The sequence below is a fragment of the Tyto alba genome, unplaced genomic scaffold, assembly GCF_018691265.1.
Source record: "Tyto alba isolate M040663 unplaced genomic scaffold, T.alba_DEE_v4.0 Super-Scaffold_46, whole genome shotgun sequence".
Classification (NCBI taxonomy): Eukaryota; Metazoa; Chordata; class Aves; order Strigiformes; family Tytonidae; genus Tyto; species Tyto alba.
In genome coordinates, this window is record NW_024881322.1 from 17,419,032 (window position 1) to 17,444,262 (window position 25,231).

Below are 25,231 nucleotides of genomic sequence, written 5' to 3' on the forward strand. Positions count from 1 at the left end.
CTCTGTCTGGCTTTGCTGATTAAGAGTCAGGCTTTTCTGTACAGGAAAGTTTCTTGAATGCACAAGATATGTGGGCGACATGCTCAATGTTGACTTTACTGTTGATGAACTTACAGTCCTCTGGTATCTACTATCAAAGGGTCATGTGCAGTCATTCTTGTTCAGGATGAAATTAGTTGTCCTGTTTGTGGTGTAGAGTGTTATATAGTGTAAATAAAAGCATTCAGTGACTCTCTTGGTTAATATCACTCAGTCAATTTTTTGACTGCTGAGTGTGTGAATGTTTAATCACATCAACTTCTGAAATAGCATAAAAAAAAAAAAAAAAGCAGACATTGTCTGTAATTGTATTTGTTGCACCCCTGCTACCAAAGAACCTCCATGTATGCTCTTATCTGTTTAATGAATGTGAACTATATTATATGTATATGCTTAGTATCTGTTAAACACTTTGTAGTTCTGTTATTTTTCTAACAATTTGTAGCTCATGTTGGTATATTGTGGCATTTGGCATTAAAAGGCAGTGCACAAAATAAAATGGAGTATTATATAAAAAAAACATATATTCAATGTCTTCTTCCTGCCATTAAAAAAAAAGTTTAAATAATGCATGTAGTAAAATTCAGAATATCACATGTAACTATTAAAAATAAACACCAAGGTGTGAAGAATAATACCATCAATAGGATTTATTCAACAAATTTAATACACCACTGCAGTTTTAGTACAAAGTAATGCTCAATGAAACTACTAAGATTTTTATCACTCCTTAAAGTTAATTAATTATTCTGTAATAATATGTAGGCAATAAAAGTAAATATACTTCAAAAATAATACCATATTGTAGAAATTTGCTTTGATTTCCAAATTTGCTACTCATTTTAAAAAGAGAAAGTGTGTTAAATATTTTGTCAGTAACTCCTCTCTTCCCTGTCCAATATCAAACCAGCTTAATTCCGTTGAAGAAGCTGGTTTTATTCTGCAAAATATTTAATGATATGCTGAGCCATGAACACATGCACATTTCTGGGGAAGTGAGATTTTTGTACCTACTTAGAGTGTATGGAGACACAAAGGCTGTTAAATTCCTCTGATAAATTAAGGGCCTTTGCAATGATCTCACAGCAGGAAAAATTTTATATAATCCAACTTTTTCATAACTTATTTAGAGCATCTACCTGAAAAAAAAGAAGGACCTGTATTAATCCTTGAATCAATAGAGGTTACACATATCACAAAATTAACAACAAAACAAAATTAACAACAAAATTAACAAAGTAATCAGATCACCCAGATTACACAGTTTGATGAATCAAAAGGGAAGAGGAAACTTTTAATTGATCCCCACTGGCTGCTTCTGGTAAATGTCTGACACCTGCCCTGCCGCATGGGCTAATCACCATTCACTTCCCATGTTGGTCTTCTAAACAGCACATTTAGCTATAACCCAATGTGTTTCTCTTTCATCCCTTTGACTATTTATTTGTTTATTTATGTACTTGCTTGGAAAAGCCGGAAGGCAAATGTGAAACTGAGATAGAGAATTAGGTCAAGAAACAAATGAGATAATATTGTTTGCTGCTGTCTGCAGTATTGACTAGAAGTCTTGTCTCTCAATTATTAGAAATAGTTACAGGTCAGACTGTCTTGCCATACTCATGTTTCCACTTCCTGGCCTAGGTGTGACTGTTGTGTCACATATCTCTAACTCTTGTCAGGCACGATGTGAAGAATGTTTTCTGCCTCTTCTTACATCAGAAATACGGGAAAATGAATGCTAGCAGTCAATCTTTCCAAACTTTTCAATGGATTTGTAGGTGAAGACTTCCTGAAATCTAGTTGTGATTTACAATAAATGTTTATCAGTTAAAGAAGGCCAAAGTCCCATTTCAGTAATATGAATGTACTAAAAGTAAAAATTATATCATTTTATAATTAAAAGTATTGTCTTTTAAATGTATGTAATGAAATCTCCTATTTTAATGTAGATCCTCCTGCATAACAAAATCTCTTGCATAAATAAAAAGTGTAAAAACATAATGTCTACTTTAGCCTCCTTACTGATATAGTATATCATCCTTTTTCAACAATTGCATTGCTGAAGGACATTTTATTGATGGATTTACCAGCTCTGTCTTTCATCATAATTTTTGAATTCTCATATTTGAACCTTACTTTTTCTGGAACCACCAAAGGGTTCTCTTACAAAGGTGGCTTCTGTACAGGGGTACATCTACTTCTTAGCCTTTGTGTGCCATCAGTCTCAGATATACCAGCTGGACAGGGATGTTAGGATAGAGAGAGAAAACATTGTCTCTTCTATTATGAAAAGTATGTAGAGCTAACTGTTCCAATCTCTTTGAATAATAGTTGTGAAGAAGCTATGTTCTATTTTTAAATGACCAGTTACCATTCTTTGCAAAAATAGAGCTAGTTTGAATTTGGGAATGAGTGGGAATACTTTTCCCTACCAGAGCTTTTAGTAAGGGTGGTTTTGTTTTGTTTTGCTTTATTTTGTTTTGCTTTGTTTTGTTTTGTTTTGCTTTGTTTTGTTTTGTTTTGTTTTTAAATAGCATTTAACTATTCCCTACCCCTAAAATAGCCTGTTTATATTGCTAGGTGTAATTACCTGTAGAGCAGGGATAAAAAAAAAATTAGATGGTTTTGGCATATTGCTACACTTTTAATTTCAATGGAAGGCAACTATTTATGACATCAAATGATCCCGTTGGTATCACAAGATTAAAATGTCCCATGACCTGCAAATTTTAACACCCGTAGCAGCTGAATGACTTTTAGAATTGTCTAAGACTGAGGCAATGCTGCCGCCTAATGATGGGAGTACATAAGACGCAGTACAGCAGAGTACAGCAGAGAGTACAGCAGAGTACTTGCTTGGCAAATAGGCTGGGTTTGTGACTCAGTTGAAGCCTGTAAGTGAAATTAAAAGTAACAAAAATTGTCCGGTGGACTGGACTATGTGATTTCATGGTGTGCCAGGCCTTTTATGTGGCTCAAACTTAAAAGCAAAAAATCCCTCTATAATCACTTTAAGTCTGTAAAGTTTTTGTTTTCTGTGTCTTAATGTCTGATATGTAAATAAAGAGAATGATTCTCCACTTTTTCTCTGTATTGATGGATTTTATTTTATTTATTTTTTTTTTTGTTTCATGTATTTTCTAATACTCATCATTATGGTAAATACACCATAATATCTGTCTTAGAATTTTTATCATTCTCTGCAGTATCCAACTACTATTTTCCCCTTGATCTTTTTTATTTCAGAAGAATAAGAAATTACATTAATGTATTAATACTACATGTATTTATGCATCATTGGCCTTCTTTATTTAGAACAATTCAGTATAGTCTAGTGGCTGAGAAGAATACTGTTAATAGTATTACTGTCAAGTTAATTCATAGACCCATAAACAGCAATCATACTTCTGTGAATCATCTGCCAATGTAATCTGTGACAGTTTGTACACCCAACAGATTAAAAGTGGATCCAACCCTGCAGTACCTGCTCCTTTTTCAGTTCTTCTGGTAGATCTTTCAGTTTGTGCACTATAGTGAAACAGGAAAGCAGAGAGCTTGCTCTTACTTCCGTTTTATCTGTAGTATCTCTAATGTAAAATGCCACTGAAAAGTCATATGAAATCCCAAGATTGTGATTGATATGTGCCAAGTTACTCTGACAAAGGATTTCATGGCAATTTGGTCAACCCTTGAACAACTACAATTTGACAAAAACTAATAAACTGTAATCAAGGCATTATAAAGGCATTGTTTCATTTGTAGGCAGCCCAATGAATCATTATAATTATATCATAAAATGATTAAGGCAACAGAGTTAATGTATTTGAAACCTCTGTTAAAGATGCATTTTTAAAAAAATGTGCAATCATATTTATCTTGTATACATTCAAGATTTTTGGTATTATACTCTTCTTATCTGTGCTGCCTTTCAGCAATTAGCACCTTCATGATGTGTTCATGTCAAAACGAGTGCTTGAGGTCTAAATCTTTCTGGTTTCAACCCAACAGTTGCAGGAGGTTGGTCTCCATCAGACAGCGATCATTACCAGTGGCTGCAGGTGGATTTTGGGAGCAGGAAGCAGATCAGTGCTGTTGCGACTCAAGGCAGGTACAGCAGCTCTGACTGGGTCACTCAGTATCGGATGCTCTATAGCGATACAGGGAGAAACTGGAAACCGTACCACCAAGATGGAAATATCTGGGTAAGTCACTGGTGTAAAATGGAAGTGTATGCTGTAATGATGTTGACTGACTGTGTTTTTAGGAACACTGCACCTCATACAACTCTTCAGTGTTGTTTTTGTGAGGACAGGACAGAGCTTAGCTCAAAACACAGTGATCCAAGTTGCAGCTGCTGCCAGGAAGCCTATCCCTGGATTAGCAAAGCCCGTTTGGGAGGGTGGTAATCATCAGAACATGTAGATATTTTTTTGGTTGATGGTATTCCTCAATGAGTCTCTTATGCTTTGGCTTTCCTTTCTCTGCCTTTTCTTTTTACTAATTTCATGGAGTAAATGAGACATAAATGTAATTTTGAAAATTCTGCTCTTGATCACATTTTGGAAGGTAATTTGTTCTTTGTATGTACATGTGCTGGGGAGCAGTTTGTTCATGTATGTATTATTTTCCATATAGGTGATACAAATTTATTTATGCTATAATAATTTCAGGAAAAATCATATAATTTGGTTTTGGTTTTACATTTTTCATGGGTAAACTGCTAACTTCTTTCTGAAAACAGTATCCTTTCATTTTGCTGACAAAAAAATGACAGCTATTATTTAACATACCTATCCTTGTAGCAGTTCTTTCAGATGATTATTCTTTTTCTAAAGTATACTTTGAGAACAGCAAAATGCTATAATTCTTTTTGAAAACAAATTAAATGGATTAGCTATTATGTCTCATCAGGAAAACATTGTCAAAGCAGACAAGTTTTAACATGGTGCTATGTTAGATTCACATTTTTGCCAGGTGCTTTTTATTAAGGTCTGTTATGAAAAATGAATGTCAAATATAGAGCATAAGGTGAATGTTTTTATCTGTATAAGAGAAACTCATTTAATATGTGGAGTACATAGAAGCAGTCCTTTTTTATTAGAGTACTGATTTATTGAAAAATCCTCCTCCATGTGCCAGATAGGATTCTGAAAGAGGCAGAAATTAAAGCCGGGGGACAGACAGGAGTGAAGAGAAAAAAATCGGGTGCTGCTTTAGTTTCCTTAAGACTTGGTGGTATGAATGTTGCTCATTGGGGAAGAGGGGAGCTCACGCTTAAGCTTGGTAAAACATAAAAAGTTTCTCTTTTTAAGGACACCTAGGTATATAAAAACGCTTATAACCTTTAATGTTTATATTATCTTAGACGTAGAAAACTTCCTTCAACAGCTGCTACTGAAATCGTGAAGAACTTGTCTGAGGGGAATGGGAGAGGGCTACGCAGCTGGATGAGTGAATGATATATAAAGCAGGACAGCTAGGCTGAAGAAATGTCTGTTCTTAATATCTTGAAGGGAAAATTTTTTAGCAATGTGTGATCTGTCTGATGTAGTCACAGTTGTGATTTAATTTCCAAAGTGGCCCACATTTCTGAGGGCTTTGTAAAAAGTCTTTATTCTTATATCATCTCTTAATACAGAGATACTGAAAGCTTCTTGATAAAAGAACATTTCCTTTTTCTGTTTATTAGAAATTATGTATGATTGGTGAATTCAGAGAAAATACTGTCAGTTATTGACCATCAATATCACTCGCAAAAACATGTGATGAGTTATGAAGTCTGCTACTTCTGTTTGGAATGCTAAGTCTTTGGGGGATACTTAGGAAGCTGGTTGCTGCAGTACTGCTACTGCTCACGTCCTGCAATTTTTATCCACTACTAGAAAAACAAAGTTGTTTGTTTTGGTTTTGTTTTTGTTTTTTTTTTTTTTTTTTTGAAAAAGCTACCCTATCCCAGCTTTCTTTTGAAGAATAAAGCTGAACTATGAGCAAAAAAAAAAAAAAAAAAAACAACCTAGGGATCTAGACTTTATTTCTAACTTGCCTAAACCAACATTTTTTCTGTTGTTAAATGATGTCTGAGCCTTGATTTAATATTGAAAACACTGTGCTTATTAGCTATGAAAAAGTCTTAAATTTAACAAGTTCCCAAGGCAGGTGAGATGCCAGAGCATGGATCAATACTGTTGTACTATTGTAGTAGTGTTACAAGAAGACACACTTCCCTGATGTAGAAATGGGGTGGTGCAGGATTTCCCATCACATTTTCCTCTTAGTGTCACTTTATACATAAAATTAAAACCAGCAGAAGCTGTGAGGGACAGATCAGACCACATGAATTAGCATTGGCAATTTGAACTTGTAAAGCTAGGTTCTTCCTGGCTCAAATGACTGTGATCATAAAAACCTGTGATGTGGTTTGAGGCTGGTCAGCAGCCAAACACCACGCAGCCACTCTCTCCCCCTTCTCTTCTGGCAATAAGAAGGGACAGAGAGCCAGGCTTGGGGTTCAAAATAGGACTAGGATGGGAAAATCACCCATTATGGTCACGAGCAAAAGGCAGACTCGTTAGGGGAAGGAAAAAAGAACATATATTTATTACAGACACTAACAAGACTTAACAGAGTAGGACAGTGAGAAGCATTGCCACATCTTGAGAACACCTTCCCCCCACCCCTCCCTTCTTCCCAGGCTCAGCTCTGCTCCCGATACCTCTACCTCCTCCCCCAGTGGCGCAGGGACAGGGAATGGGGGGTGCAGTCAGTGCTGCCGTTTCTTCCATCTTCAAGGGGGGAGCTTCTGTAACTTGCTCCCCCTGCTCCCCTGTGGTCCCCCTCTCACAGCAGACAATCCTCCACAAACTTTCTCCGACATGAGTCCCTCCCACAGGTTGCAGCCTTTTCCTCGCTGCTCTGGCGTGGGACACCAACTTTCTCCAACTGGATTCCCTCCCACGGCTGCAGCCCTTCCTGAGCTGCTCCGGCGTGGGACACCCCCGCGTGCTGCAATCCTCCCAGTGCTGGACTACAACAGTGGGGGCTACCTTTTTCCACAAGACCCCAGCCTTCTTCAGGTACAGCTCCTTGATCAACCATGCAAAACACTTCACAGGCCATAAATCCGTGTCTGCTCCACTGGTGACCTCCATGGGTGGCAGGGGGGGGCCGCCCTGCCATCTCCCCACAGGATACAGGGGGGTCTCTGCTCCGGCACACCTCCCCCCTCCTTTCTTCCTCCATTCCCCCACTGACCTTGGTGTTCACACAGGTGTTGTAACTCTTCTTCACAAGTCCAAGTCCTCCTTCCATGTCCCTTCTTAAATACGTTCTCACAGAGGCGCAGCTGATTGGCTTGTCCTTGGTGCAGAGGAGCTGGGGGAGCTTCGAGAAGCTTCTCACAGGGGCCATTGCTTTATCCCCCTCCCTTGCTACCAAGAAACCCCAGCACTCACTCAAACCCAGGACATAATTCTGGTATATTCTGAGATAATTCTGGTGCCCTCATAAATCCTTTCAGGAAGTATTTACTCTTTCCCTTTGGATTTGTACTTTTTTAGGATTTTTATCCACAAGAGGAGGGTGCAATGTAGCTCTTGATTAATGCCTCTCTTCCGTCATCTTCATGCCTGAGTGTCACTGTTTCTTGACAATAGTAAATTTAAAATTAAAGGAGAACGCAAAGAAAAAGAGGAAAATAGAAGGGTAGAGTTCAACTATGTTTCATTCTAAAGCAGTTACGATATCAAATGACACAGCCAGAGGATATGTGAAACAGAAGGAAATAAATATAAAACTTGCTAGATGAGTTAGAGAGAGAGCAAAGGAGAAATAATTTCCAACAAAGATCTAGTTAAGAACAAAACATGATAATCTCCATAAAATGCTGAAGTGACCCCCTTCTGTATACATTGGTCACAGAGGGGAAAAAAGGTTTATAATTATCTCCCAAGTAGGAGAGAAACCAAAAGGCTCTCGGGAAGTATGTGATGGGGAAAGTGCTTTCAAGGTGAATTTAGAGGAAGCTTTCCAATCCAGTGAAATAGATCTTCTGTCCCTACCCCTCCTGGTTTTTGGATATTTTCAGGTTCCATGAGTTTTAATAAGATGAGTGAATGTGGCCTCTTTCCATAAAATGCCTAGCAACTACAGAATTTTTATCACCTCTCCTATCTTTACTCTTGTAGTCTGAGATTCTAATTTTGATAGGTCATGAGATTTCCCTTCATACGTCAATCTACTAAGGTGTTTTGTGTACACAGTGGATCTTTCTTTTGGTATAGACACTCATTTTGGTTTCTACATTAATGCCGTATATCTATTTGCCTAACGAGTACGGACCAGACCTGATTCTACATATAATATTGTTTCTATTTCCTAACTCAGATATAGATGATGTAAATGCCTCACACTAAGCATAATGCAAATATGCCCTATGGTTATAATAAGAAACGGCTGACATCTTACAAAACCATTGACACTCAAATTATAAGCATTAGTGGCAGAACTGAGCACCTCTAAGACTCAAGCCTTTTGTAAAGGAAATTGGAAGATCCTTGATACAATTGAAGAAGTCCTATAAGGTATCATCTTTTAAAGTTTGATTACTCTGGCAGAACTTGGGATCAGCTCTCATCCATCTCATTTTCTTATTCCTGGGGATATCAAAGTTAGGGTGATCAATGAGAAAGTATTACCATAATTATGAGTTTCAAAAAAGATACTGATAGGAAAGGTGGAGTGCCGACCATTTCCATGTGATCTCCAAAATATATTCTGTAGTTGACTCATCTCTTCAGCCCTAGTGAACTTCCTAGTGGAGTTGTAAAGATGGAAATGAAAGCAGACTTTTGTTTTTTAGAGAAAATTTAGCCTTGGACAAAATGGCTACTGCTTCAGTTAATGGCAATTATGTTTTTCTGATTTTGTTATCGTTTTTTTTTCAGTTTTAATTAAAACTTAAAATGCATTATGCATAACATCTGCTTTTGTAGTATTTTTGATACTGAAAAGATATTAAGTGATTATATAGCTTTAACTATGAAGAATGATTTTTTAAAAGAAATTTAAATTATTTATTTACCTACCGGTTTTAAACAGAGTTTTTATTTTTAAATTTTTTTTAATACTGCTCTTTCTGTTCCTTTTTTAAGTGAATTAATAAGAAATCCAGTAATTTAACTGTAAAATGAAATTTGCATTTCTCCGGTCACTAAGGAGTAACTTACCATTTGAGAAATGCAGTCTCTTCATTTACATGGTTCCCCTTAGTATTGAAGGAAGGAAGTTGGTACAGCATGGTGGATTTAGCTTGCATAGGAAAATGAGCTCTCAGCATTTCAGGGTATTTTGACATAGTATTAAGCCAAAATTCATTGTGAAAGGAAGCACAAGTGAGTTGGATGATTAACTTTTTCAAGCTGTGTGAGACTTAGATGTTTAATACTCTTGGGTGCCTTTGGAAATACCAACCATCAGACAGCCTTATAGTAACATTTAATGTCTGGATAGATATAAGGCAATCATCTGCAGCTCTACCTGGCTGAAATTATGTGGGAGCCATCTGCTCAACATTTTTGTTTGTCCTGACATGCTAATTCTGGTTAGATTATTGGAAAAAAAATCTGCAAGCCATTTCACATTCCCAGTTCCTTCCACCTGCACTTCAGAGCATCATTTATAGCTAACCAAGGACTTACTGCATATGTCTTAGAGTACAACTGTAGTATTGAATGATTTGTGTATGGCAACTACAAGTGAACAAAAATAAATTCTAGCATACACCCACTCTGTTAGGACATGCAAGAATTATTTATTCTGTAAAAACTGTCACTGCTTTTTCCCTGAGAGCCAACTTATTTTCGTGACCCTAAACAACATTCATGAAGGATGCTATGAAAGAGTTCTTGAGTTTGATACTTACTGCTGCTCTCCTTTTTTGTGTACTCCTTAAAATCTTGAGTGGAAGCTTATATCATAGAAGGATTTGCTAGGTTAATGGGCTTATGGGCCTGAATTTCTTGCTTGGGTTTTTTAAAGTGATTCTATTGAATAAAATTATCTTATTAGACCAATTTAGTTTATATGACGTTATACTGACTTGCAGTTATGGGAGCATTTAAAAAATATGAAATGTGATTAGAATGGTCTGTGACTTGCCATTTGTTGCTGGTGTGCTGCAACGAGAATATCAGATAATGTGCAGACCTATTTAAACATGACAAAGTGGTTTGATATATTAGTCAGTGCAGAAGTTTTGACTAGTGTTTATAGCAAGGCCCTGAAGTCTTTTGAGAATGTTGTGAATTTATTGTTGTTTTCTATTTAAGGATGCCCTGGCCTATCTTGTCTGGAAGGAATTTTATGTCTGGTATCTTGCTGTCCCCATAGCAATGCCTGCAAGGTGACTAATGACATTTTTACTGGCTCTTAATTCTCCAGGTATTTTATTACTAGAAATACCTTTTTTAAATTTCAACTTTCCTTCTATGTAAAGAAAAAAAAAAAAAAATCTCATTTTTCTCCTGGAGTCTCCTGGGTGACTTTTCTTAATTTCATGATGCCTCAGCTTGCCTGGATGCTATGCCTCCGAGTCCCTGTCTCCCATGCCTTTTATCTTATAAAGATTGCTCCATTCACTTGCAACAGCCAATATCACCTTTATGGGTGTATTGAGTGAATAAGGTGTTGTAACTCCCACCGAAGTCAATATGTCTCTGCACTTGGTGCACACTGCTAACCTATGCTTTGATGTCCCATGACTGAAAGCATACGAATACAAGAAAATATTTCTTTTTCTGTAGTGAACTTAAACTCTCTTATATATGTAATGTAACAGTCTCTGCTATTATGTCAAAAAAAAAAAAAAAAAAAAAAAGTGTTGATAGGACACCTTTAAAAATTCAGGCAGTTGCTGACAAGGCATTTTTAGAAACCCTGAAAGAAGAACTTTATAGATAAACATCAGCCTGATGGAGCCTGTTTCATAATCTCCTCTTTTCTGTGTGGAATCTGTTAAGAGAAATTGTATAAATTTTTAATGCATTTAGAGAAACACACTTGGGGTTATCTTAGATATATTTTGCCATATTATTTATGTCAAATGCTGTCACAGCCACAGACTGTATTTCTTTTAAAATGACAGAAGATCTGATGGCCTTTTAATCGTTGGAATACTAAGGTTAACACCAAATTGGGATGAACAGTAATGCTAGTTTAAAATCCTGACTTTTCTGAAAAACAAAAATAGATTCTTGCAGGACTCTAGCTGATAATGTATTTCACATATGAAGCCATGGCCTCATTATAAGACCTTCTAAACAAATTTTCGTTTAGAATCCCTGAAATCATGTATTTTGTGCAGGAAAAAAGACCTTTTACATTATTTTTGGCAGAAACATGGGTTCACAAGTTTGCTTATAATTTTAAATAAAATTTTTTAAGGGAAAGATACTGTGACATTCTGGAAATGGATTTGATCAGATGGAAAGTTATGATTTTTTTTAACTGCAAAACTACTCATGCTGGTTATGAGAGAAAGATTCTATAATTGTATTAGGCTATCTCCAGAGGCACAGGCAGAACTATTTCAATCTATCACAGAGTATGACAAGTAGACAGAAGACAAAATTCCTCCTGGTGTGGTGGCAGTGTCCAAGCCCTCCCTTGTTTCTGTACAGGCCATTAAATAAAAACCAAATTGGTATAACATATTAGAGGTTTTCACTGTCATCTGCTAGAGCATTTCCATTCTAAAGGATTATTTTCTAATATTTTATACTTAGCCTCAGGGCTACTTGTCTGGTTTTGTTAAACCATCAAATTTTAAACACAGATATCTAAAGGGAAGCACCTAAATCAATTTTTTAGCTCTGGCATGGCTTGGTTTTTCAGATACTTTGGAATGTCATCATCCCACAATGAATACAATGCACAGGTCCTTAAGCAAGCCTGCAAGAGTGCATTGTGTATTTAATCACCTCTCAGATAACAATTCTTTCAAGATTCGGGCTTTGTAGCTCATGCATAGCACCAAGTAAAACCCACACTGGCTGCTGCACTGGGCTTGCGTGAGAGTAACGTTTCCAGTTCTTACCTGATATGTACAGAGCTGAATGGAGTGCCTCAATAGACTCTTAAAACTCCTACCATAGTTATGTAGGTTGTCCTCAATCCCTTCTCACTTGCTCACAAGCCTCAACACTTGCTTAGGTGATTTAATCAGAGCAGAGTTTTCAAAGTTTTTGAATTTTTACAGGTTTTCTATAGACACATATTTGAATGTCTAGATATTATTAAGCTCGGAGGGCAACTGAGCACCACACAGCTGCTCACTCCCCCTTCACCCCAGTGCTGGGAAGAAAAAAAGGAATCAAAAGGTTTCATAATCAAGATAAGGACAGGGAGTGATGACTCACCTATTATGGTCACAGGCAAAAGATAGACTCCTTAGGGGAAGAAAAAAACCCAAACCATAAATTTAATACAGACACTAATACCACCACCACTACTTAACATACAGAGTAGGGCAGTGAGAAGCATTATCACATCTTGAAAACACCTCCCTCCACACCTCCCTTTTTCCGGTCTCATCTTTGATCCTAATATTTCTACCTCCTCCCCACGAGCGGTGTGGGGGACAGGGAATGGGGCTTACAGTCAGCTCAGCTCTCCTTCCTCCTCAGGGCAGGGGGGTAAGGTACTCCTCGCAATTCTTTCCCCTGTTCCATGTGGCTCCCCTCTCACTGGAGACAGACCTCCATGAACTTTCTCCATCATGAGTCCTCCTCATGGGATGCAGCCACTCCTGAGCTGCCCTAGTGGGGTCCCCCTTGCGTGTTGCAGTCCTGCTGGTGCCAAACCACAACAGTGGGCGCTTCCCTCAGAGTCCCAGCCTCTTTTGCGTTCAGCTGGTATGGGCTCCTCCACGGGCTGCAGGTCAGCAAGTCAGCCTCTGCTGCACTGGTGATCTCCATGGGTGGCAGGGGCATGGCCCTGCCATCTCACCCCAGGCTGTAGGGGGGTCTCTGCTCTGGCACACCTCCCCCACTTTGTCCTCCTTTCTTCCACTGACCTGGGTGTTTGCAGAGATGTCATCCTTGTAACTCCTCTTCACAATTCCCACTCCTCCTCCCAGGTTCCCCTTCTTAAATACGTTATTACAGAGGCGCAGCCACTGTCACTAATTGTCTCAGCCCTGGCCAGAGGCAGGCCCTGTTTGGAGCCAGGGAACTTTGAGAAGCTTCTGACAGGAGCCACCACTATAGCCCCCTCCCCCACTATCAAAAACCCCCACCGCACACAGAAACCCAGGACACTAGAAATTAGAACTACTGAATGTGATTGAATAAAATGAGCTGTAGCAATTTCCTAGTTGCTTGTCAGCCCTCTTGTTTGGTTACCATGTATGAATATATCAAGTAATTTATGTGGCTCTTATTATAGTAGAAGGCCAGCATATGATCAAAAATCTGTTTTATGAAACTCCTGATGTTTTATTGCTGGTAGATGCTAATTTTTATATCTTAACATATGTTGAATAAAAAGTAGATGTAGCATAGTTTAGCTAATGTTTGATGAAAATATGGTTAGAAACAAAAATTCTAGTCATCTCCACAGATTTTAAAAAAAATAAATAATCATGATACAGATATTTGACAAGTCTTAAGTTAAATTAGAAAACATGGAGTTACAAATTGTGAGTCTTGCCCATTTACTTAATAATCAGGTTGCATTATGTTAAAATGCATCACAGAAGTACTTGACATACAAACTACACTTCTGCACATATCTGTCTCTAGCACTGCCAAAAAGCTGATCTGACAAGGACTTCCTTAGTTCCTTCCTATTTTTTACCATGAAGGTGATGAAACTCTAGAACAGATTGACTGGAGAGGTTGTGAGGGAGCTGAACCGAATGACCTGCAGAAGTTTTTTCCAGCCTGTGATTCTGGATGGTGTCTGAGATTTTGCCCAGACTGCTGTTGAAAGGAAGAGGCAAATCAACCTTAATATATTGTGTGTTTCTCCCCTTTTTGACAAGTGGCTTTCATTTCTGTTTGCAATTTATAGCTGGCTTCAGTTTCTGTAATGAGATGCACTATAGTATATCCCTAAATGTTAGGAAACTTCAGATGTTAGTTCTAACTTCAAGGTGAAACCCATCCACAGCACCAGTAACCTAATCATGGTTCAACATTTCCCTCTTAATCATGCAGTTGCAAAATTATTTAAGTTCTGATCCGGTAACCACTCCCATGTCTAACTTCAAATGTTGAAATTGAGGTAATTAGTCTAAGTGTTTAAAATTGAGTATATACGGTCAGGGAGTGTGATCAACAGTGTTGATACAATATTCGGAAAAAAGGAGCAGTGGTCTTACTGAAATTCTTTGGTAAGTACCATACTGCAGGTAATAAAAATATTACTTAAATGTTACGCAAGTGTAAAGCAGGAAATGTTCTCAGTTTTCATTTGCCTGGCACTGGTAAGACTTAAACTGTGCACAAAGGTGTGGTGCAACAGTCTGGGTGCTTATTGGATGGATTTTTTACAAGGCTTGTTTTTTTCTTTCATTAATGAACAAAAAGCTACTTGTATCAGGAGAGCTCTTAAAGTGGAACAGGTATGCACTGCAAATTTTAAAATCCTTAGATTGGGAGACAGTCATAGACAGCAAATTCTGTTTCTCTAGAATGTGTTTTTTGAATAGTCTAAAGATTTGTGTTTGGCAGAATAGATGGGTTTGTGGTAGTACTCGAAAGATGTGGTTGTGGCAACTCCCATGAATCAAAGGCATTTTGCTGCATTGCTTCTGTTGCCTGTGAGGTCTGGTGTGCAGAAAGCATAGCTTGTAAAAGGTAGTCTCCCATTTGCTGCTTGGCTTACGAGGTGTTAACTTGCCAGTGAAGATTAGCATAATTACCTATGAGCAAGTAATGGCTGAATCCGCAAACATGTACTTCCATGTAAATTTTTGAGTTTGTGCACCTGTGGAATTGTACATTTTAGCCCCTGGTCGTCCCTAGAGATTGGTATTTATTGATAGGGGAGACTGAGATTTGCACAGAAAATGCACCATGGGAGACTGACAACGTTAGACCAAATCCTGGCCAATACACTTGTAAGTGATTGACTTCATAATCAACACAGTTGCTCAGGTAAGATTATGCAAAAGTGTTTGCTTGCACAACTGCATGTGACCTGAAGCCCCCTTAATATGAGAATGTGGACTCCTTCCTTCATGAAAAACATTTTCCATTCTTCTTCCTGGAATTTAAAAGTCAATCTAAAAAAATACCAAAGCCAAAAAAAAAACCCCACGTTTCTTTAGCAGTGTATAAACTCTGATTGGCTTCAGAGAAGAAGTGCATTTTAAGGGGAGATTTGACAATGCTGATGCACTACACATCTGGCTGTATAGATAACTTCAGCCTGAAGATTCATAATCCGACACCTTTCATGAACAATAAATTCACATTAAAAATATGAAAAAGTTAGACTCAAGCCAAGAAAACTCCTATGTACTTTTTCTTAAATTTTCTTCTTGCATTGAATTTTCTTTTTTAATATCCTCAGACTCCTTAAGATAGTTAAATAATAGTATCCTGCTTATTGGCATAAATCTTATTCAGAAAGGTTTATAAGGAAGCCCTTAACTTTTAGCTGAAATTTGGGTCATTTTGGGTTCAATAGAACACTTACATGAAAAGCGTTGCTTTCATATTATCATACAGTCTTTACTCTCCGTGGTATTTTACAAAGTGGTTTTGTATAACATAATTTGCTCTGCATAGTTACTATTTTAGGTACGATATTATTTTTCACTACCTTTTGTTGTACATGTGCTTATGCACACAGATTATGAGTTAATCTTTATTAAAAACTGGTTTAGTAATGTGAATAAAAGTTAAAAAATTACTGAAGTTTCTGAATTGCAATACATCAGTGTTAAACGTTTTCAAGTGAGGCATTATTGTGTGGATTAACAATGCTGTAACTCTAATTTCTTGTAGACAAATAGATGAAAACTTGCTTTGTTTCCAGTCTCTCTAATGTGTCTATCATATAGTATTATTTTATGTATATAAATTTAACTAAAATGACATAATATAAATTTACAGAGCTGTAATAGAATTTACATTTGTGCACTTGGAGTCAGAATTGGTTCATATTATAACAGTAAAGTCTCAGTAAGAGTTAAGTCTTGTCTTAGACATAGTATAAACTACTTTAAGTTAACTTGGTGATACCCTTACCAGTCATGATCAGCTGACAACAGTAACTTTTATTTTTAAATATTAAAACCAAAAGTCATTGGCTATTCTGAATGCTGAGTTGTGTTAAATGCTATTTTTAATTAGCATGCTTTTCACTGTGCTTAGTTAAAGTTAAAGAAGTGCTTAGTGAGCATTTCTCTGTGCATTCATCCTAATGAGACTACTCACAGGAAGAAGTTCTTCCTGTTTGGAGGAATAGCTACACAGTCAAAGTGTTAAGAAGTAGAAGTGTCAAAATCATTGTTTTGCAAACTATTTTTCAAAGTATTATTCTGATGTTGTCTTACAAAATCAGCAATCAAAATTCTCTGTAAAACAAGCCATGAGGTATTGACAGGTTTCTTACTCTCAGGTCCATTTTCTGAAAATGCTAAATGAAAACTTATACAATGAATCACCATGATCTTGAAGGTTGTTTATTTTCATGCTTATGTCATAAATTAAGTAGATTCTAGGAGACAGTGACTTGAAAAAAAAAATAAAAAAGAAGAAAAAAAGAAAAGAGTATACTTAAAGAAAGAATGACACACAAACTTCTGGCCAAATCCAGCCAACAAAATTTCTTATACTGAATGATTTGCAGGTCAAAGTCCTTTTAAACTTAAAAGCAATGAAAGTGACTGGGGAGGGGATGAGGAGGAAAAATATTGTCTTCAGCTCATCATTTATTTGACCTTAGTTATTTCATTCTTTTGAAATATTGAGGAGAATGAGTTCAGTTTGACTTGCAACTTCATTCCCTACACTTTGTTACAATATTTAGACAGTGAGTTATGAAAAAAAGTTGATGCTAGGTGAGGATAGATTCATTCTTTTTTTAACCTTTTCAGCTTTATTGGTCCATATCCTAGATTTACTGGGAACTGAGTACAGTTTTGTACACATACTTTTCCTGTTCCCATGATGCCAGTCTCCTTAATTCATGATAGATTTTGCCAGAGAGCCAGAAGAAAGGGAGGAGAGGGAGAGCACTGTTGGACTAGCATACTCAAGATGATCCTCTTTAAAACAGCATTTTCAAAGCCATAAAGAGTTCATATTCATAAATCAGGTAACTGCCAGTGCTCCAAGAAATAAGGCAAAACTGCTGACATGACACTGTTGTTAAGTTTCCATAGAGAAAATTGTTTCAACTACAATTGGGAGCGACTGTAACACAGAGTTAAGGCTTCTGAGACTTGAAGATTATGATTATATTACACTCGGACTTTTTTTTTTTTAGATTTCAAAAGGACAGGGCAGAGGTTCTGCAGCAGAGGCAAGGGACTAGGTTATTATTTAGTTAACAATAAAATAGTAAAGGCAGAGGTCAAACTCTCTGTATAGGGGGAAAAAAGAAAGAGCACATCAATATTGTACCATGTTAGACAACAAGACCATAAGAATTCTGCAGATATAAATGGCTAAACCGTTACTGAGTCTAGTATTAAAAAAAAAAAAAAACACCAATAATAAAAAAAAAAAATACTTGAGAATAAAATAGATCAATGACAAGAGTTCAGTTTTGTCTATTTCACTAGGCAACCTATTGATTAGATCGTTTCCCCATACTTCACTCAAGTGTATGACTAGCGGAGTGCATTTATTATTGCTTTTGTTGTTTAGCATGAAATTACTGACAGATACATTAGTTCAGACTGCTTTCAGATTCATTATTCTATCATTATTTTCAAGGTTGGGTTGATAGGGAACTATTAAATACTGCTATCTCCACTTATGAAGACCCAAATCTTGTTCTTTCTCTTAGAAGAATCGTTCAGAATAAACTCCTCTAGCTAGTGGTCGTCTAGCTGGCTCCAGCCTGGATATAATCTGTCACTTCAGGAGAGGCTTCCTTTGAACAACACACACACCAAAAGCTCTGTAATAAAGACTGTCCCCATATGGTGGTAAAATAAAGTCTCTCACTTTTCAGGACTTCTGTATCATGACTTATCCTGGTATAGTCTGCCACTAAGAATGCTAGAATCCTGTTTATATTGTAGCTAGACTTGCAATACAAAGGTGGTTTTTGTGTTTGTTTTAAGAATTCTTGAGGACAGAAAAACTAATTCATGGCTTTCTAGCTCTTGCACACATATTTTTTCCATCTCTAAACTGCCTGATATGTGTGAGGAGTACCTTAGGAGTGAAAGGAGAGATGAATACATAAGCTGGTGATTCTTAGCATCTTTGGCTAATGTATTAAAACTGATGAATTAACATATCTGTTGTAAATCCTTTGACACATTATGCATTGGAGAGGAAGAAATTCTTTTTATATAAAGGCGCAGACTACCTCCACCCCCATTAATAGTATAGCTGTAAAAGCTGTAAAATATAAAATTATTGTGATTTAAAAGTATTTAAGCAAATAGTGTTGTCAGAGTTCAGTCTCTGAAATCAGATTTAAAAACTTATTAATTTATGAATAACGGATATATTAATTAATAATGTAGTAGACCACACAATTTCTGTTTCTCTGAGGATTACAAATTGTATAAAATTACGGGAAAACTACTTATATGTGTATTGCACAAGTACAGTGAATGTTAAAAATCTACAGAGATGCATAAGCCACAGGAACATCAAATTTATATCCTATTAGCAATTCATGAAAACATGCAATTACATTCAAAACAACTGGTTAAAGTCAGTTAGCCTAATGATAAGGGTAATACAAAACTGTCCTTTCCACAACTTGCATTGCTAATTTAAAGTACAGCATTGTAGGAACATTGTATGTGTCAACATAGTTCCCCTCCCTGAAAGTGTCAAAGCCAACTGAGCATCAGTGGGCAGGTTGCGCACTGTGAGGAGATGCTTAGGAGGAAAGCATGACTTCCTCTTCTGAGCAACACCCACCCTACGCTAATGTAAAACTGTCACAGGTAAGTAAGTGATGCTCACTGCTTCTTTCTGAACAAGGCATCTGCATAATGACATCTTTTCCTTCTTCTAGATATATTTTAATTTTTTTTTTTTTTCCTTCACTGAAGTTCAGTGGTGTTATTGCACACACTAGAGCCATGGTCTCCTATCAATAAAATCTGCCCTTGGTCTTTCCCCTAGTTTGATTCCACTTTCCTGCTGTTGTCAAAACAAATTACACTAGATGTAACATATCTGAGTACTGTGTAATGGATTCAGTTTTCTGTTAATGATATTTTATTTTTTTGTGGTGATTTTCATTGACTTTTCTCAGTGGTTTAGATATTCCCTCTGAATTGAAGGTGGAGAGAACTTGGAGTTGGTTTGGGGTTTTTTTGACTCTTCTGAAGTCTTTAAAGACAACATTTGCACAGGGAAAGGACTATACAAAGAATATTCATATTTCAAAAAAACACTAGCTCTTAGTTGCTCCTAAGTGTGGTTGTACAGACTAAGATAAGCAACATCTAATCAGAACAAGCCTAAAACCTTGAAGCACTTAAAGGGTGAAGCAGGAATATAGTGATGCATAAATTTTAGTGTAAAACAGAATATTTTTTGCAAATAATGGCATTAGTATGCTGAACCTGGTGCATTCTGGAGTATGGTTCAGCATGAAAAACTTTTGATCTGTTTAAAAACCTGTGTGTGACAGAGAAAGTAAATATCACACCAATGGATCAGTGGCAGAATCTAGTAGATGTAATAGAGATTTCAGTTCTCTGAACTATGTTAATATTTGATGTGGGTAGACAATGTATAATGTCACTGATACTAAAGAGAGTTTCCTGGTGCTGGTTAGCATTGTGTCTTTATTCATTGTTAAAAGCTGAAGCCCAAAGAACTATATGTTGTTATGCAAACCAAAGCAACCTTACTATAATTATTTTAGAAGATTTTAGAAATACATATATAGAAGATACAGTTTTCTGCTGTAGTGTTTGTAAAGATGGATGTTTGAACAAAGCTTAAAAGGTAATATTTTTAAAGTTTAATGTGCAAGAAATTGTGATTACTTCTGTCTGCTATTTTGGAAAATGAACATCTCTGTATTATTATCTCTTTGTAAGCTAGCTAAGAATTTAGTCATGAGGTCTGAAATTTGAGATTAATGTAAATACAAATGTTTGAATGCAAATATGAACCCCAGCTTTATATCAGAAGTCATCTTTACATGTAGAAATAGGCTATAGTTCTCCAGAGTGATACTTTCCTTAATCATGACATTATTTTTTTCTTCTTGCAATTTCTTGCTTTGCACACTAAGCATCTTTTAGCTCATTGAAGAGATTAGTCCGGGGGTTAACACTCATCAAGCCATTAAATGACTTGTGTATAACAAATGTACTGTGAGATAAAAAAATACTGTGGTATTAACTACATGTTATACAAAAATGCCTAATTCAGAAAGCAAGTTACAAGGGCAGTGAAACTTTCAGGTTTTAGTACATGACCTGACAACCTTCATATTCTTTTAACCTAGCTATAAGCACAAGCTCATGTGAGAATGAGAAACAATGATGCATAATTTGTTTCTCCCACTATCTCTTCTCTTCATATCAATCTCTGCCACTTTCAGTCTTCATTGTATATTATTGTTTCCCCCATTCCCTTGTCTCCATCTAGAAATCATAGTCAGTTTTTGCTTTGTCCCCAGCAAGCAGGCTGTATTAGAGCTGGTTCAGCCTCTGTGTTCATGCAGTCATGGAGCTTTTGGGTAGCAGCTGCCCTTTTTCCCATATAGGGCCATACCCGATCTTCTTCCATCGTATCCCTTTGCTGGCCAAGCTCTGATCAAACCAGGGCAGCATCAGTGTCTCTGCTCAGAACAGCAGGCGTACCTCCTGTCCACTCACACACTTACTCATTTTAGCTGAAACTTTAAAGGAGAAGAAAAACTCAGTCAATGACCAATCTCTATGCGCTAAAGGTTTAAAAAAGTTGTACGTAATCCAAAACTGGATGATAAGCAGCTTGTTAACTGAGCATATAAATCTGCCTTAGATTACCTTTTTTTTTTTCTTTTCTCTCTAGTGACACATCCCACATCTGCCTTCTTCAAAGTGACAGGACCACAAGGCCTGATACAATATTGTCTCATGTAGTCATTGTAATTGGTGTCATACCTGTGAACAATCTTTCTTCATTTATGTACCACAGTTTTTTAAATGCACTAATAATCCGTGTACACTTGTCACTCAGGATGCTGAACAGCAAAGGCTGTAGCTCAAGCTCTTTGTTTTGGAGAAGTTTAACCTGCAGTGAATGTTACCTCTGTGTTACTGTATCACCAAACACCTTGCATAATGATGCTGCTCTGATAATCTTATGGTAGGACCGGTTCATTTGCTGAGGATAAGATGACTCACAAAGCCACAAACTAATTCCTTGACAGCAGAAAAAGCACTGATAACTGAAACTGTAGGAAAGTGTTAAGGGAGTAGAATTGAAGAGCTCACAAGACTGAGTGCTGAACTGAAGGCAGCTTAGCCAAAAATTAAAGGACTGTTGATGCATTGAAATGCAAATCATTAGGAAAACAAAACCAAGCAAGTACAACAATAACAAAATCATTGTGTTAAGAGCCAGATTTCATGTTTTATCAATGATAATGAAATTGCGCATGTCACGCATCCTCTCATTTTACTCTTGTGTCTCTGAAGTTATCTGATCGCTCAAGTCACCATTTGAAACCGACCTGTACACTGCTCAATGCCACTATTGCCTTTATCCCTCCCAAGTATCTCTGGCCAGGCTGTTAAATTTAAGTCTACCTCTGTTAAACAAATTAGAGGTAGGGTAACTACTAAGCACTGTAGTCTGTTTCCTCCTCTCATCCCAGACACAAGCCTTTCATGTATGGTCTTTACCAGCTATTTAGATGCTACTAATATAAAAGCACTTTCACTCTGTGCTTTCTAAAACTAGGTTGTGGAAATACTGCTTAGTCATCTTAATCTGAGAAAGCTGTACTGTGTGGAACTTGTTTGGCAGGGTTATCTTGATGTCCTTTAGATAGACCTTTTATACAATAAATGAACTGAGATCACTGCCAGAATGCATCAAACAGTCCTACTTAGAAATCCCATTTCACCAGCAGAATAATTGGCCTGAAAATGACTTCTAGAGATTTACTCTGTAATCTTCATAAAATGACCCTTTACTGAAGCTATGGGAGGGAGCAGGGAGGACAGTAAGTTTTGCTGCATGTAAGATGCTTTGTATATGGTTATTATTGGCATTAAATCAACACTGGTATTAAGTCAAATTTATCAGGAAGCTGTGACTAAAATAAATAAACCTGCTGTGGCTTTAGAAATGGTATTGCATGGGATGCTTGTGGTGTTATGCTATCTGGCAATAGAAGGCAAAGGAAATGAGGTACTACAAAAGACAAATAGAATTTTGAATAAAGGAATGTTACACACCTACCTGCACACATAAAAACCTTCGTAGTTATTGAGGTGTTCCTCAATAGCTTTAAGCTTTGAGTTGTCCTGATTAATTCCCTGTTTGGAACTCCCAGTTTTGTAGTTCACCATCCTTTTAATGGAAAATTAATTTAAAACATTGGTTATATTAATCTTGAAAATGTCTTTTTTAAAATTAAAAGATTGTTTATTACCTGAAATAATCTGAATTTCAAATTTAAAGTGATTTTTATAATGAAACGTGCTAATGATAACTTCCTAACTTGAACTTATATGCTGTTGAATGATAAACCTATATATGTTTATACTGTGTAATCACACTGCACCCAAAATACATGAAAACCAAGATTTATTTTGATCCAGATTTGGATTATATTCCTTAATTGAGCCTTGTGTTTTGTTGTATTAAATGAAATCTTCTATCTCTTATTTCACTAAGCACTGTAACCTTTATGTAATAATTTTAGTCGATTGTCCTACATAAATTGCAAGTATTACAGAAGAATAGAAGATTCTGAAAGGAATTTTCTAAACCAACCATTCAGTAATAGAAACAAATAAGTTTCTAGAGGTAAGGTCATTAAACTGCTAACAACCTCTATTCAACAGGAGATGCTTGTTCAAACTACAGCAGAAGTTGGATAGCCTTTGGGAAAAAATTAGGAAGCATTAAGGAGAAATTCCTAATGCTGTATTCACAGAAACCTCATGAGGCTTTCAAAATAAGCCTTTGATCTGAGCAAAGACTACTTGATCTGCCAGTGTTAATTGGGAAGGAGCCATTCTTGGACTGAAGGGCCAGAAGTTGAATTAACAGTGTAAAATGTCATTTGGTTAAAAGCCTAACATTAGTGAGAAATTTTAATATTCCTATGTATCACAAGAGCATAAATAGAAGCAAGAGTCCAGAAACATTACTGAAAAGTTCTGCTTATGATGGCTTATACAGGAACAGAACCAAACTCATGATTTTAACACTGAGTAACCAGCACCTTGTAGCTACAGGATGGGTCTTCATGTAGCCATTGTATTGCTCCTGCTTGAGGGATGCACTGATGTGATACACAGCCACCGGTGGGATTTATCATTTAGAAACTATGCATTGCTAATGGGCACTTACAAGGACAAGATATTTTCTTCTTGAAATGGATTTGTCAAGGCTTTTTCTGAGCTATCCATACACATGTTGCAAATCAACAACTAAAGGGACAGACTATACTAAGAAATGTTATTACTAACACTCACTGAGGGAATTTGATTTATGGGAGACATTTTGAACCTGAAAGTGAGATAAAGCATTCAGTACAGGACAGGTTGTTGAAGAGGAAATCTGCCATTAATCTTCTAAAAAGGAAGATTCTTCTTTCCCTAAAGGGGAAGATTTCTTTCTGTGACTAATGCAGCCTCATGGGGTTTATTGCTTTAGCATGTTTTATGCTCTTTCTAGTCACTTCTGCACTGTTTCATGTTGGACAAACCTCATAATCAACATGGACACTGTTTGTGCCAAAACTAAGATTCTGGAAAGGTCATACCAGCGACTAGACAGTTCTTTCCATCAAAATAATAAAACAAAAGAAAAAGAAAACAAAACAAAACAAAAAAACCCACAGAAAATCTGTTCATATACCACTGAAGACAGATGTAACGGATTAATGCAATTTAAGATTAGAAAGGACAGCTCATCAATTGCTGTACAACTTACAGATGTTGGACTCCATAAGAAAAGATGTTACACATTAGTCTCACTTATTTGAGAGAACTTGAGGAGTCCTTAAATAGCTTTTACTAAAAACTGTCACCAAATGACAGAAGTAGCTCCCTATTACACATTTCATCAGAACCACTAGGCTTTTCCTTGGAGGAGCTCATTATTAATATCTAGGAAAAGGAGCAATTTCTCTCAAAAACTCTTATATGTACCTGGCAGAAAATAAAAGACAAAGCAAGTGTACATCATAAATATGTAAGCAAGTTGCAGAAGATAAAAATGGTAAATAAAATGTTGATCTGTATGGATGGACTTGCTTGCTTCCCAATAAAACATGAACTACCAAAAAAATTATGTCAGAGCAGATAAGAAAAAGCAGTCAATTCGAAATACCTTTCTGATACAAGGTGGTCTTTATGAGTCACTACCTTTTCTACTCATTCAGAGGTCAATGAACAAATTTAGGTCAGATGAAAGTAGTTCCCATACTTCCTGTCACATTTTAGGGTGCATATTTTTTTTCCTTAATTGATCTTGACTTCTTGACTTAGCAAATAGTTGTTTAACATCAAACCCTCACTTGTTCACTACAACTTAAATGACACTGGGATGTTTTAAATGCTGAACAGAGATTACTTCTGGATTTTAAAAAAAGTTTCCAAGCATAGTTGTCATGTAAAGAACTGTAATATTTCTTTTTGTAGGCAAACCTTACCAAACTGATCACAGAACATAAAAGGCCAGTCCATGCTAATGTGTGTTTTAGAAATAGTGTGTTACTCTTTTAGAATCATCTGTGTTTGTCTGCATAAAATAGCAATGTTTCATTTGGGGGCTAATGATAGGGAAACATCTATTCATTTAGT

The 25,231-nt window shown here is 36.6% G+C and overlaps 1 protein-coding gene and 1 long non-coding RNA gene across 2 annotated transcripts in view; both read left to right on the forward strand.

The window, feature by feature from the left end:
* The window catches only part of CNTNAP2 (contactin associated protein 2), a 1,392,626-nt gene that overhangs the window by 410,246 nt on the left and 957,149 nt on the right, over positions 1-25,231 (forward strand). The window contains exon 3 of the mRNA XM_042806379.1: positions 4,048-4,241. Within this exon, the coding sequence (XP_042662313.1) occupies positions 4,048-4,241 (194 nt within the window). The remainder of the gene's footprint in view (positions 1-4,047; positions 4,242-25,231) is intronic.
* Positions 7,069-10,990, forward strand: LOC116959973. The gene is made up of 2 exons (XR_006166828.1): positions 7,069-7,112; positions 10,365-10,990. It is a non-coding gene; the product is annotated as an uncharacterized LOC116959973 (long non-coding RNA).